The sequence below is a fragment of the Monodon monoceros genome, unplaced genomic scaffold, assembly GCF_005190385.1.
Source record: "Monodon monoceros isolate NGI ecotype Baffin Bay Population unplaced genomic scaffold, NGI_Narwhal_1 Super_Scaffold_16, whole genome shotgun sequence".
NCBI lineage: Eukaryota > Metazoa > Chordata > Mammalia > Artiodactyla > Monodontidae > Monodon > Monodon monoceros.
Window position 1 is genome coordinate 65,387,472 of NW_021703772.1, and position 14,273 is coordinate 65,401,744.

The following is a 14,273-nucleotide window of genomic DNA, read 5'->3' on the forward strand; positions in this document are numbered from 1 at the left end:
CCCCAAGTGATCTGTATGCACATTAAATTTTAAGAAGCACTTAAATGTAGCACTGGTTGTCAAATTTGACTGCATGTTGGAATTACCAGGGGAACTAATAAAAATAAACTAATGTCTTGGATTCATTCCCAGAGATTCTGATTTTATTGGTATGTGGACATAACCTGGTCATCACGATTTTTTTTTAAATCCTTATTTGATTAAATTGTGCAGCAAAGTTGGAAAACCACTGATCTATAAAACTGTTATGCATTAACTAAGAGGAAATACTTTCACTTTTAAATTTCCAGTAATTGTAGTGATATTACCTTTTACTTCTTCAAGAAAAAAATGGCTTATAAGACAAGATTGTTCTTACAGGAAAAAAAAGAGATTCAATATTTACTTTTTATTCCTAAGTCATAGAGGTCAAGCACATCTCCCAAAAGGTGGGGAAAAAAATCACAGGTTAGACTCCATTGTATCAGCACATTTCCTCATTGCTTCTGTTTACCCTGGGCATACTCCTGTCATATGCACACATTGACATTATGTTTAATTGTTCATGTACTTGTCTATCTTCCTTATTAAACTGTAGGCTCCATGAAGGAAGGGATCATGAGTCCTCCTATTAATCTTTTAGACTAGGCTATTTTTAATTCAGAGCGCACTTAAACAAAGCAGTAGCATTTTACAGTGTTATAAAGTTCTTTCTTTAGATCACAGTTCCAGAGCATTTTGAACTTGATTTTCAGCCTTTTAACGCTCTTATTGCATATGTATATATGCATATATATATATGGGGGGAAGTGTGTGTGTGTCTAAGATATAAGAAATCTTATATTGTAAGCTCTTAAATATACAGTTGCTGGAGCATAATTTTTCCTTCTCCAAATCCTGACACAAAAATCTATTCTCTCATTCATTCCATACTTAATTAATTTTTCAACAAATATTTTTATCATGTACTTTGTGCCTAGCATTGTGCTGGTTGTCTATTTAAGAGAAAACATGGTTTCTACTCATATGAAGCTTATAGTCATGAAATTCTTACTAAACGCCCTTTTCATTTTTCTCACTGTGGACAATACTTAACCAAACAAAGGAAAAAGAAACAACCAACTACCTTAAATTATACTTGGTCTTTCCCTTTGTCCTTTGAGAATGATAGAGATGCTAATAGTCTAGTTCCTACAAGGGCCATGGAGCTCCTGCCCAGATTATCTGTAAGTAAGCCTTAATATCAAAGTGGGACACTAGTGGGAGAAAATCAAACTATTCTGGAGATATTGGCATTCAATTACTGTCTTTTCAGTTTCTTTTTCCATTGAGATTCTGCAATTGTAGGTTATAGAAAATATATGTTAGTTGTTCAGATGACCTTACCTGCAAGAAATTTCTAATGCTGAGCCATCCTATACCCTCTGTTTTATTGCTACACCAAAACTGTGGTTACGATTAAGATGATTTATTTGATGACTTTATTAACTGCAAAAATATTTTGATTTTTCCATGAGTGAGTCTCATTTGAGCTTTCTCTATTCCCAAGTGTTAAAAAATATCTGGGTATTGAGAAGTAAAAGTAATTCATTAGAAATGAACACAATTTGGTGGGTACTTCATAATATTTTAGGTGTATATGTGCATGAGAAACAGTAATTATCAGAGTGCTTGAGAATTCACCTCTTCACATAGATCCAAAATTCTGAAAGGTATTTTAACAAATGAATGCTGCGGATCTTCATATACTTAGCTATTTTATTTTATGTACACATAAATTTTCAGTATAAGTATTTTTAAAAGTAGATCTTAATATATGAAGAAATCAGAAATACAAGCAGGAAAATGTTATGTAAGTTATATACATATTATTACACATAATGTGTAACATTTGAAACTTTCCCTTTAAAAATAATAGGTAAAGCATAAAGTAAATTAAGTCTTCAAAAACTCAAATATCTGAAGAGAGGAGAGAAAACTGCCAGAATAGGCAAAATGGTCAAATTACTACTTTAAGTCTAAGAGAATAATCAATATAAATCTCCAACACTAGAATCTAAAATTATAATCTATACCCTACAACAACAAACAAAATAAAAATCTGATTCTCTGGAAAATGTACATGCCTTGATCTTATTTCTCAGTGATAGTAAAGGTCGAAATACACACTATCCTCGAATTCAAAATAACTTGCAAATATTAGGAATGATTCTTCCATCACTCATCTCTTTCTTATTTGACCAAATTTATTATCACAGAGAATCAATTAACCTACCCAATCCCTGTGCTTGCACCTCACAAGGAAAGTTAGATGTGGGCTTCAGAACCAGGGATAGCTCTCTCCCCATGAGATTCCTCATGGGTTTGCAGACCCATGAAGATGTCATTACACATCTTCCTGGGTTAGGGCTAAAGTGAAGTCAGCCACCTGGAGTAGCAATTCATTTTCTCACTTTGGGAGAGTTAGCCTGGCTTAGTGAGAAAAACAAACTTTGGAATAAGACAGACCTATGTTCAACCTGTGTGATCTTTGATACTTAGCATCTGTAAGCTTTGTGGTTTTCATCTGTAAAAGAGAAAAAATGATATTTCATAGAATATTGTGACCTTGAGATGAGTTCTGGCTATACAAGCCACTAACACAGCACCTGGCCCACTGTAGATGAGCAAAAACTGAATAGCCTAAATAGCATTGTAGTGTGTATGCTGTTTTCAAATCTCAGGTCCGCTTTTTTAAAAGATTATTTTGTCGTTGTTGTTTGAAAGGAAACAAAAAAATGAGATGCATTTAACCTCATTGACTTCCTCATTCAGATACTTTACCTGTTTCTGGCATTGGTCAGCTCATTTAGTTCACACAAGGCTGCAACAACTGAAGAGAATGATGAAGCAAAAAATCTCCAGCGTGCAATGGCGAGGATTAAAAAAGGAATAAATTATGTGCTTTCTAAAATATTATGCAAAAACCAAAATGTTCCAGAGGAAACAATGGACAATGCAAGTAATATATATGTTAAAGAGAATATTTCTGACCATACTCTCTCTGAATTGAGCAACACCCAAGATTTCCTCAAGGATAAGGAAAAAAGCAGTGGCACAGAGAAAAACACAATGACCGAAAATGGGAGTCAGTCACTTATCCCCAGTCCCAGTGTCTCAGAAACTGTACCGATTGCGTCAGAAGAATCTGATATAGAAAATCTGAATAAGGAGATTCAGAGCAAGTCAGGTGATGGAAGCAGCAAAGAAGTAAGTTGTTTTAATATCATGATTTCTTATTGTTGATTGATGGCATTGTTGATAAGGAAGTGAAGCAGTGCTGAAGTTCCCGAGTTAGATTACCCATTCAATCCTAGCTATAGCATTCCTTGCTCCTGATTTTCTGCTGCTGATCAAGTTTCTTAAACTTTCTAAGCTTCAGTTTCCTCGTCTGTAAATGAGGATAAACTTGTATCTGTTTCTTAGAGGAGATAGAAAAGAAAGATTGAGAAAAATAGTTCAATAGTGCATAGAATAATGCCCATATATAGTAAACACTTAGTAAACATCAGATAATATAATTATAATAGTCTGTCCATTAATAAGCAAGCAGCATGGGGTGATGAAAAGCATATTGAAGAAAACTACATTTAAAAAATCTATGTGTGTTATTGGAGAAATCACCAAACTCTCCTGGACTTTATCATGTTTAAAATATAAGATGGGACTAGAAGAGTGCTAAGTTACTTTCTTGCTTGCTAAAATTTTAAGATTCTTGTCAGTTCATTTCTGCAACGTATTATAGCATATATAATTGAGTTGGACTAAAAGAACAAAGGAAAAAACCAGCAGTTTGAATTGTGAACATTTTGCAACTTTATAAACACAGGGTGGTGGGGGAGAAGGGTCATATTCAAAGAAGGGCAGATACTGCTGTTCACTTAGCTTTTAAAATGTATACCCTATGGGATACAGTCTTACTGTCTTCATTTGCAAGCAGCATAATGTGTTAGTAGGAGCTATCATTTAATTCAAAGCTACATCTATAGAGATCACATCTGCACTGTGAGCCACTTGCATTGGACCTCACTAGAGAATCGTTTTAGTTCATTCACTGGCATGGGGAAGGGCAGAGAATATCTTTTTCCAGGTCCCCATAGTCTCTGACACCATCTTATCTCCTAGACCTCTTCTGGCTTGGCAACTGCTCTCTGCAATAACTTATCAAATTGGCCTTCTAAAAGGAATTAATTTTCAATTATTCAAAGTCCTTCTAGTTTCTAGTGCAGGCATCTTTGTTTCCGAGAATCATTTTCACTCCTTGTCACACCCCATATTCTCAGGTTCATTTTCCTTTAATTAATACCATTATTAGAAAATGAAAAGTATTCTTCTCCAGCACACTTCTATATCTTCACTTAAATATTTATGAATATTTATAGAGTGCTAGCTGATTTTATTTAAATTATAACAACACTATAAGGCATGTACTACCATCCATTTCTCAGTAAAATTACTATTTATCATAGCACATCATGTGGAAGTGGGAAACTTCTTGCCAATCTCATTAGAAAGTTGGAGATACGAAAATACATAGGAAAGATGGAAATTAATATAACTGTAAATGTTGACGTTTCAGAAGTTGTCATTTAAGCTGCATAATTATTTGGTCTTGTTGATTGTTAACTACTCAAACTAGATTTATTCATTTATATATTTATAACACTTTCCAGATTATGTAGCCCAAGAGTGCTTAGGATGTTGATATACCAAAAGCCAAAGATGAAATATAAAATTACATGTGATCTGATAATTCAGAGATTCATACTCTCTTTGGTATTTAAACTTTCATATTTTATTACAAATATACAACTATATAAATTTCATAAAAGCATAAAATTTAAATCAGATTTTGAAACTTGTTTTTTCATAATGTAGCAATATATATTGGCCATTAAATAATCTTCTACTAAAATGATTTATAATTTTGAATCTTAATTGATTTATTTATAAATTTAGAATAAAAGTGCTCACACAGTTTTGGGAAAATGTCATCAAACAATTTATGTGCAAGGGTTTTCCAAACTCTAATAAAGCATTTAAATATAAAATGTATAATTTTCAATCATTGAATGCTCAAACATGATATAATATTAATTTATTTATTGTCTACTCCCAAATCAGTGCATTGCTATACCCTTATTTTATCAATAATAAAGAGAATACAAAGGGAAGTGAAATAATTTTTCAAAAGGTTTGCTTATTTAAGAGTAATATCCTGCTGTATATTTTATTTTTTTAATTGAGCACCATGATGTCTTACAATTGACCGTATATGGTTTAAAGGAAACAAAACTTCTAATTTTATTTCCTTGATGCTTACTGTGCAAAAGACAAAGAGGTAGAACAAAATATTTATAATTTTCTTTTTTGTATACTCTACCTAGATCTTTCCTTTCAGAAATTTGAGATAGCCTGCACATCTTTTAGGAGAACAGTGTTATTAACTATATGTTAATTTTAATCTAAAAATCATTTTATCTTAAGTTAATTTTTTAAATATTTTTTTAAAACTTCAATTCCCAGAGATATGTATGCACTTTAATATCAATTATGAAATTGGCCTGAAGTCTTTTATGCCTGACAGTAGTCTTTCTGTACATAATTTTTCTTTTTTCTGAAAATAAAATAAACTTTAACTACAGTGAGTAAATGAAACTTTAATCACAACTTTCTTGGTGGGATTTTACTTTTCAGAAGGTAAAGCAATCTAGCTCATCTGAATGCAGTACGGTTGATATTGCTGTCTCTGAAGAAGAAGAAATGGTCTATGAACGTGGAAAGCCAAAGCGTCTTAAAAACGGTAAGAAAAAAATTAATTCCTTTGAAAATTGTATTGAAATTAGACTAAATTTCTCTTAACCTAAATAATACTATTGAATATACTTTTAATTTTAAAGAGTTTATTAATCTGACTAAGGAATACACACACATGAACATGTTTGTGTGCATGCACATGTACACATGCCCATATGAATCCTGATAGAAACTTATAATAAATATCTAAGAAAAAGTCAGTATTTGGAAAAGAGAGGAAGGTCCTACTTCCTAGGGAGTCTAATGAAGTAGTTAAGAGTGTTGGTTCTGAAATCAGACAGCCTGAGTTCGTATGCCAGCCCACCATTTACTAGCTTTTACTTACCCTCTCTCTGGCTCATTTCCTAACATGTAAAATGAGAATAATAATAAGACTTCATGGGATTATTAAAAAGATTAAATTAGTGTACGTGTGTATGTTTTTATAACTCGTGGAATGGGGTCAATATTTAAAATACTCATAGGAAAACAAATCACGTGATGGTCATGTATTTTTATATACCACATGAATATTAAGAAATGTATGGGGCTTCTGTCAGTTGACCGACTCACTAGATATGTAGCATGCAACCCTCAATGACTTATAATTCAAATTAGTTTCCTAACAAGATTAACAAATAACTGTAGGTTCTGAACATTTGAAATCACTGGACGTCATCAAAATGGTAATTGCTAAATGTTCAAATTCCTATATTCAAAAATAAGAATACACTCTTGGTAGCTTGAGTTATAGCACTTGTATCATACAAGACCAGGGAGGAAGCGTTTTCTATATTTTTCCGACCAAAGATGTATAAATTGACTCTAGGTAAAATTCTATAAAATTCTAAAATGTGTTGACTTTAAACTCCACCCACCTCCATTCTTCATTCTCTTACCTATTAATCATACCCTTCTCAAGCCTCATGTTTTCCTTATGCTAACTCTCTTGACGAGAAGGTAAAATTCAACCTCATACACAAGTACCCTACCCACAAATTACTCCATAATCCAAGCTTAGCTCCTTAAATAGTCTCAATCAAAATTTCCATTCCCATGCCACCTAAGAGCTGGTATCAATTTAACTTACTTAACTGATATTATATCTCATACCATGTCATAAATATTTGTATATTTAAATGGAAATGCTTGTTATGCCATGTGAATCTTCAGAGAATGACTTTTCAGGCATTATACAAAAATGTAGTCATCAGAAGATGGTGTGTGTGTGTCTTGTGTGTATGTGTGTGTGTGTTTTGTAGGAGTGGGGGTGAGTTCTATTCTCAGACTCTGTCCAGCAGGGTAAGAGGATGTTCTAAGTCATCTCTTCCTTTCACAGTTTCTTTCCTCCTACTGTTACCAAACTCACAAGCTAAGTTTTTTCTTTTTTTCCTCAGTGATTGCAGTGGTCACTACAATAGAGGTAAAAATCAAATATTTATGTCAGAAACCACCTATATTAGACTCTGTAAATAAATACTTGCCAAAACATTTGGAATGTTTACTTTTTCATGAGTTTTCTAGATTTCTGTTCTTAATAGTTTCATTCTTGACAGGTTATGGACGAAGATCTTCATCTGCTCAAATCAGTAGAGACTCCAGGAAAAGAAAAATTTGGCAGAACATAGGGAAAACTTGCTGCAAGATAGTAGAAAACAGTTGTTTTAAGTGTTTCATTGGCCTTGCCACTCTGCTCAGCACAGGTGCTCTGGTAAGTGAGAGTTCATATTTTTATGGAAAAAAAATGCATCATGAGTCTACATTCATGAAGTCACCATGCCAAATCATTTTTCCCCAGAATACTTATTATAGCACAAAATTTCATATTCTAGGATTTTAGTTTTGGAAGACATACATTACAGTTTCTCAGAGAGTCTGTATATGCCTCATTCAATATTAAATAAATAATATAATTTCAAAATATATGAATCATAGCAGGAAAAATGAATGTTAATAAATACCCAATTTTCCTTATTTTAATAAAGTTTAATAAAATGCACATATTATGCTAGTACTTTGTTACCCGTTCCATTGGAAAGAGAAATATTGCATTTACTTTTTTGTAAAATTAATTAATTAATTTTTGGCTGCGTTGGGTCTTCGTTGCTGCACGTGGGCTTTCTCTCTAGTTGCGGCGAGCAGGGGTTACTCTTTATTGCAAAGCATGGGCTTCTCATTGCGGTGGCTCCTCTTTGTTGCGGGCTCTAGGCGCATGGGCTCAGGAGTTGTGTCTCGAGGGCTCTAGAGCACAGGCTCAGCAGTTGTGACGCATGGGCTTAGTCGCTCCGCGGCAAGTGGGATCTTCCTGGACCAGGGCCCGAACCCGTGTCTCCTGCATTGGCAGGAGGATTCTTAACCACTGTGCCACCAGGGAAGTCCCTGCACATACTTTTAAGAACCTTTGAACTGCAAATATATTTACCCATTGACCCAAGAATCTTAATTCAGGGAAATTATTTTAAAATCTTCACACATATTAAATGCATTTACAAGGCTATGCACTGAAGAATTTTTTGTAATAGCAAAAGATTGAAAAACAAAAAGAAACCATATTAGGTGACTGTTTAAATATGCTATGGTACAGTCATCCAATGGGATACTGTGCAGTTACCTAGAAAATACAAGAGCTGTCTGCATGCTGATATTGCAATTCCCCAAGATATGGTAATAAGTGAAAAAAAGAAAGGATAAAGTGTACAGCATGCTACATTTTATGTAAGAAAGGGAGAAAAATAAAACGCATATTGATATTTGCTTGTGTTTGATTAAAGAAGATCAAAGAATGATACACAAGAAATAGTTAATCATGAGATGCACAAAACAGAGAAGATGGAGTCATGGTTGGGAACCAGACTTTGTACTGCAAATATTTTTAAAGTAAACTTTATACTGACATTTAGCACACATACTGAAAAGCATGAAAATCTTAAGTGTATAGCATAAAAGATTTTCACCAAGTGTATGTACCTATGTAACCATCACTTGGCTTGAGAAATAGAATGCTACCAGGGCTCCAGAACCATACTCTGACCCTAACAGTTACTTCTTCATTCCATGTGGATAGCCAGTATGTGGACTTCAACTGCCACAGATTGGTTTTGCCTATTTTTTAATGTTTTAATTGAAATAGAGACTTCTGTATATCTTTTTATATTATTTCACATTATATACCTATTCAGTAAGTAAATACATGTAATGAATAAATTCCTTTAAAATAACTTTGGATAATATTTATAATCTGCTTTTATAAACACTTTTACTCCATAATTCGTTCAATTGAGTCAGCAATTCTCTTATTTTATATTTACTTTTATTTAATAGGTTTTTAAGAGTCACACCATTATTTACCAAAGATTATTTTCATCCTTGTTTAATCTTTGACCTCAAATACACTTTGAAACAAGTCTGCCTGAGGTTATTGATATTTTATTGCCTTTTTTACAGTGATAAAAAATACTATGAAATTGCTTTGAATGACATTATCAGAATTTGCTTCCTTCACAGTAAAATTGAGGTTGATCTATTAAAACCAAGAAACTTTAGAAAAACATTATAATTTTATCTCATATTCATGTGTTTCTAATGGTTGATCTGACAAGCTCTGTGACTTTTTCATGTAATAGCAGCATGGATTTCTGAAAACACAAGTTTGGGGGGTTTTGTTTCTTTGTTTGTTTATCTCTGCTCCTTTAATCTCAATAGCATATATCTATGAGATGGCTATGTGGAATTAGAGACAAGAACCAGGTCAGATGTGACTAAAGATTCCACCTCTTAAGTTTGATTAATCGATTTGAGAGAGGCTTTTCAGATCACTAATTAGAACACAATTTGGAGGTTCTGGAATCAATGAATGATGTCTGCTACAGGCATGGGATCAGAAAACAGATGTGGATTGTGTGAATAAATCCAAACCAAGTGAACAAGCCCTTGAGACTACAACCTATGACAATGCTCACCATCTAGAGATGGGATTTCATTCCCCTCTGTGCCAAAAGAGCTTATAGAAATTACATGTACACTAATCCTTAAATTTTTTACCCACAGGCTTTTGAAGATATATATATTGATCAGAGGAAGACTATTAAAATCTTATTAGAATATGCTGACATGATCTTCACTTACATCTTTATTCTGGAAATGCTTCTAAAGTGGATGGCATACGGTTTTAAAGCCTATTTCACTAATGGCTGGTACCAACTAGACTTCATGGTTGTTATTGTACGTATTTTAAAGAAAAAATTGAAAGGCTATTTGATTTACTCTTCCTTCTTTACTCTGACTTACTCTTCCATTTACTTATGTCTTTCTTTTCCCTCTCTATATACATTTTCAGTCACCAACATCCCATATTTTTTCATATGTAATGTTTCACATCCATCCTTTTCTTTTCATTCTAAAATTTTAACAGTTCAGTACTTAACTCCTGATTCTTCTAATCATTGCCTATAAACCTGCTGCTAATTAGAATAGTCTTATTGCAGAATATCTTGAAAATATCAGCATTCTAAAATATTTAGATTGGTTCTACCTTTAAATCATACATTTAAAATTAGACTACTTATCATAACCTTCACCAGTACCACACTGATCCAAGCTACCAGAACTGCCCATTTGTATCACTGCAGTAGATTCCAAGCTGAGATCCTTGCTTCCACCACTGCACGCCTTTGTTCTACTCTCCACATAGCAACCACATATGTTGTACTGTTGTAAAATGAAACTCAGCTCAAGTCACTTTTCTTGAAATCCTCCAATAAACACCCCTCACTCATAGTAAAAGCTACAGTCTTTGCAATCAAAGGCCTACAAGTCTCTACATGATCCAGTCTTATGTCCTGCTACTCTCCCTTTCCCGCACCCTGGTCTATATACTGCTCCACCAGCACCGGAATTCTTGAAGTTCAAAAACCATGCCAAAATTACTTCTATCTTAGTGCCTTTGCACTTATTCTTCCTTCCACCTGAAATTTTTGCTGGCTCACCTCATTTATGACTGCTGAAAAGAAAGTGTTGAAGTTAGGTCTTTCTACATTACCATATTTAAAACTGCAACCACTACAATACTCCTTTGTGCTTTCTCTGCTTTCTTCATTTCCTATTAATATTATATGGGGTTGGCCAAAAAGTTCCTTCGGTTTTAAGTAAAAATAAAAGACACATTTTTCATTTTCACCAAGAACTTTATTGAACAACATATTCACCCTTCTGTTCCACTACTTTCTGCCGTTTTTCAGGCAACTTCATAATTCCATCTTCCCAAAACTTTTTATCTTTTTGAGCAAAGAACTGTTCTAGGTGCCTTTTACAGTCTTCCAGGGAACTGAAATATTTTACATTAAGAGAATTTTGTAAAGACCAAAATAAATGGAAATCCAAAGGTGCAGTGTCTGGTGAATATAGCGGATGAATCAGAACTTCCCAGCCAAACCATAATAGTTTTTGTCTGGTCATCAAAGAAACATGTGGTCTTGCATTAAACTCATGGAAGATTATGCGTTTTTTGTTGACTAATTCCGGATGCTTTTTGCTGAGTGCTGCTTTCAGTTGGTCTAATTGGGAGGAGTACTTGTTGGAATTAATCGTTTGGTTTCCCAGAAGGAGCTCATAATAGAGGACTCCCTTCCAATCCCACCATATACACAACATCACCTTCTTTGGATGAAGACTGGCCTTTGGTGTGGTTGGTGGTGGTTCATTTCACTTGCCCCACGATCTCCTCCATTCCACGTTATTGTACAGTAGCCACTTTTCATCGCCTGTCACAATTTTTTTTTAAAAAACAGAATGTCTTCATTACATTTAAGTAGAGAATCGCATGCAGAAATACGGTCAAGAAGGCTTTTTTCGCTTAACTTATGTGGAACCCAAACATCAAAGTGATTCACATGACCAAGCTGGTGCAAATGATTTTCAGTGTTTGATTTGGATATTTTGAGTATGCCAGCTATCTCCCACATGGTATAACACTGATTGTTCTCAATTAATGTCTCAATTTGACACTATCAACTTCATCTGGTCTACCCAACCATGGAACATCATCCAGCGAGAAATCTCCAGCGCGCAAAACACTTTTGACACATTTGACCAGTCACAGCACCTTCTTCAAAAACTGCTAAATCTTTTTTTGCATTTCAGTTGCGTTTTTACCTTTCTTGAAATAAGAAAGCATAATATGCTGAAAATGTTGCTTCTTTTTTTCCATCTTCAATATTAAAATGGTTACACAAAAAATCACCAATTTTGATAAGTTTTTAAAAAATGCACACAGATATGACAGCTGTCACAATACAATCTAACAAAATTGTTTCAAATGAAGTTAAAGACAACTAAGTGCTACTAGAGCCATCTTACAGAAAAAAACCAAACAAACCTTTTGGCCAGCCCAATAAAATTTACTCACTGATTTTGCTTACTGAAAGATAAGCTCCATTAAGGCAAAATAGTTTTTCAGTTTGGTTCTCTCCTTATCCTATACAATTGTTATCCTAGAACAATTCATGTCACATATTAGGTGCTCAATAATTTTTGTTGAATGCACAAATGTCTCCCTATTCTATAAACAATGATTGAAGCTTCTCAGTCTTTAAATAATGACTTACAATATCTGACCTTTGTCTTCTAAATTAATTCTTGCAATTAACCTTCTACTTCAACCAAACCATACTACACCTGCAACCCACCTTCCTGTTTCCTGGTATTGTTCTTTTGAGCCCACATCCCTCCATGCTTATATAAATGATACCCTTACTTCAAAGTCCACTTCAAGATAAGCTCTTTAGCATGGGGTAAAAGAGAGTAATTTTTTTCATTTATATTGCCTTGAAAATACAGAAAATATGAAGATACAACAAAAGTTAATCATAACTATACCACCTTGCTCAATCTCCGTTAATTTTTTAGAATTTGAATCACATTTATACATATATGTTTAGTTTAAAAAATTACCTTAGAATCTTGCTATATTTTTTGGTAATTAGTACTTGGACTTAACAGTATTCATTTCCTTCTTTATGCCTCTTCTCTGAAATCCTATTTTTTATATCATCTTAACCATCTTCATATTTAGATTCATATGTAAATATATTCCGAATTTTGTTTTAATGAATACATTGTGTACTATTACTATATTGCATATAATCATGTAACTGATTCTTAATTTAATTTAAAAATAAAAAGTGGATATAAATATTAAGCCTTGACCATAAAGAATCTCAAATATACAAACTTTTGTTTATCTCGATAGCATATATTCCTATTACCAGAAAATAGTTTTATCTTTCTTTAAGTGATTTTAACACAGAATGATTTTCTTATATCTTTCTGTAGGTCATCATTAAGATATATTGAAATGTATATTAAAATATTTCATAAATTTCTTAGTAGGCTTTGACTGTATCTTTTCCATAATAAAAGTTTTTTACACATTGTTTTGATTAAAGTTAAAATTAAATTCTATTCACTTTTTTGATATACCCAGGTGTTTTGTCTTAGCTTAATAGGCAAATCTCGGGAAGAACTAAAACCACTTATTTCCATTAAATTCCTTCGAGCACTCAGAGTTCTATCTCAATTTGAAAGAATGAAGGTAAGAGAAAAGTTTCTAATCTATAGGTTTTTATTTAGGATTAATAAATCTCCATAAATTAAAAATCATGTTGTCTTCACATTTGTATCTTTAACAATATTAATACAAAAGTCTTACATATTACTAATTAAAAATACAGAAGAAAGGTTTATTAGTTATGCTTATTTACATTTTAGGCCTTTATTGCTCATAAGATATGAAAACTAATAAAGATAAGCAAAAAATTAATAGTTGAGAGAGAAAAAAGTAATAACCCACTGATACATAGAAGTATTAATGAAATGATGTCCATGTTAAAAATATAACTGATAGAAAATGAAATGTTGATCAGTTAGCTAATTTTTTTAATTATAAGGACATCATACACACTTATTAATTTACCAAATGAAATAACAGTTTGAGTTTTAAAATAAATTCACTTTTAAGTCACACGTCACAAATTACGAATTCTTGCCAGTCTTCTCTCTCTCACTCCCATGTTAAAACTTCTTCTGAACAATGTGAGGGAAACTAATAGGTTGCACCATATAAAATGGCCAATGTTCAATCTTTGGGCCTATAATGGAAGTCCCATATGACTCAACCTAGAAGAAAAAACAGAGTCTATGACCACCACAATTAGTATAATTATATAGCTATACAGTGATCAATTATATGCAGAAACGGGAGAGTAGTATTTTACCTTTTATTTTGTAATCATACATTTATATTCCTTGCATTTGTCATTTACATGGATTATTTAACATTAGCCTGCCTCTTTGACTAATACTATGGAATATCATATATCCAATGTAGGTGGAAACAATAAGAAACTTATTTATGTTTAAGCTGCATTGTTTTTATAGTTGATACATTGTATGTTACATTTAAA

The 14,273-nt window shown here is 32.9% G+C and overlaps 1 protein-coding gene across 1 annotated transcript in view; it reads left to right on the forward strand.

Annotated features, from left to right (window-relative positions):
• SCN7A (sodium voltage-gated channel alpha subunit 7) overlaps positions 1–14,273 on the forward strand; it is a 96,139-nt gene that overhangs the window by 54,654 nt on the left and 27,212 nt on the right. Inside the window, exons 15-19 of the mRNA XM_029224461.1 lie at positions 2,794–3,228; positions 5,716–5,821; positions 7,371–7,525; positions 9,862–10,035; positions 13,295–13,402. Coding sequence (XP_029080294.1) covers positions 2,794–3,228; positions 5,716–5,821; positions 7,371–7,525; positions 9,862–10,035; positions 13,295–13,402 — 978 coding nt within the window. The remainder of the gene's footprint in view (positions 1–2,793; positions 3,229–5,715; positions 5,822–7,370; positions 7,526–9,861; positions 10,036–13,294; positions 13,403–14,273) is intronic.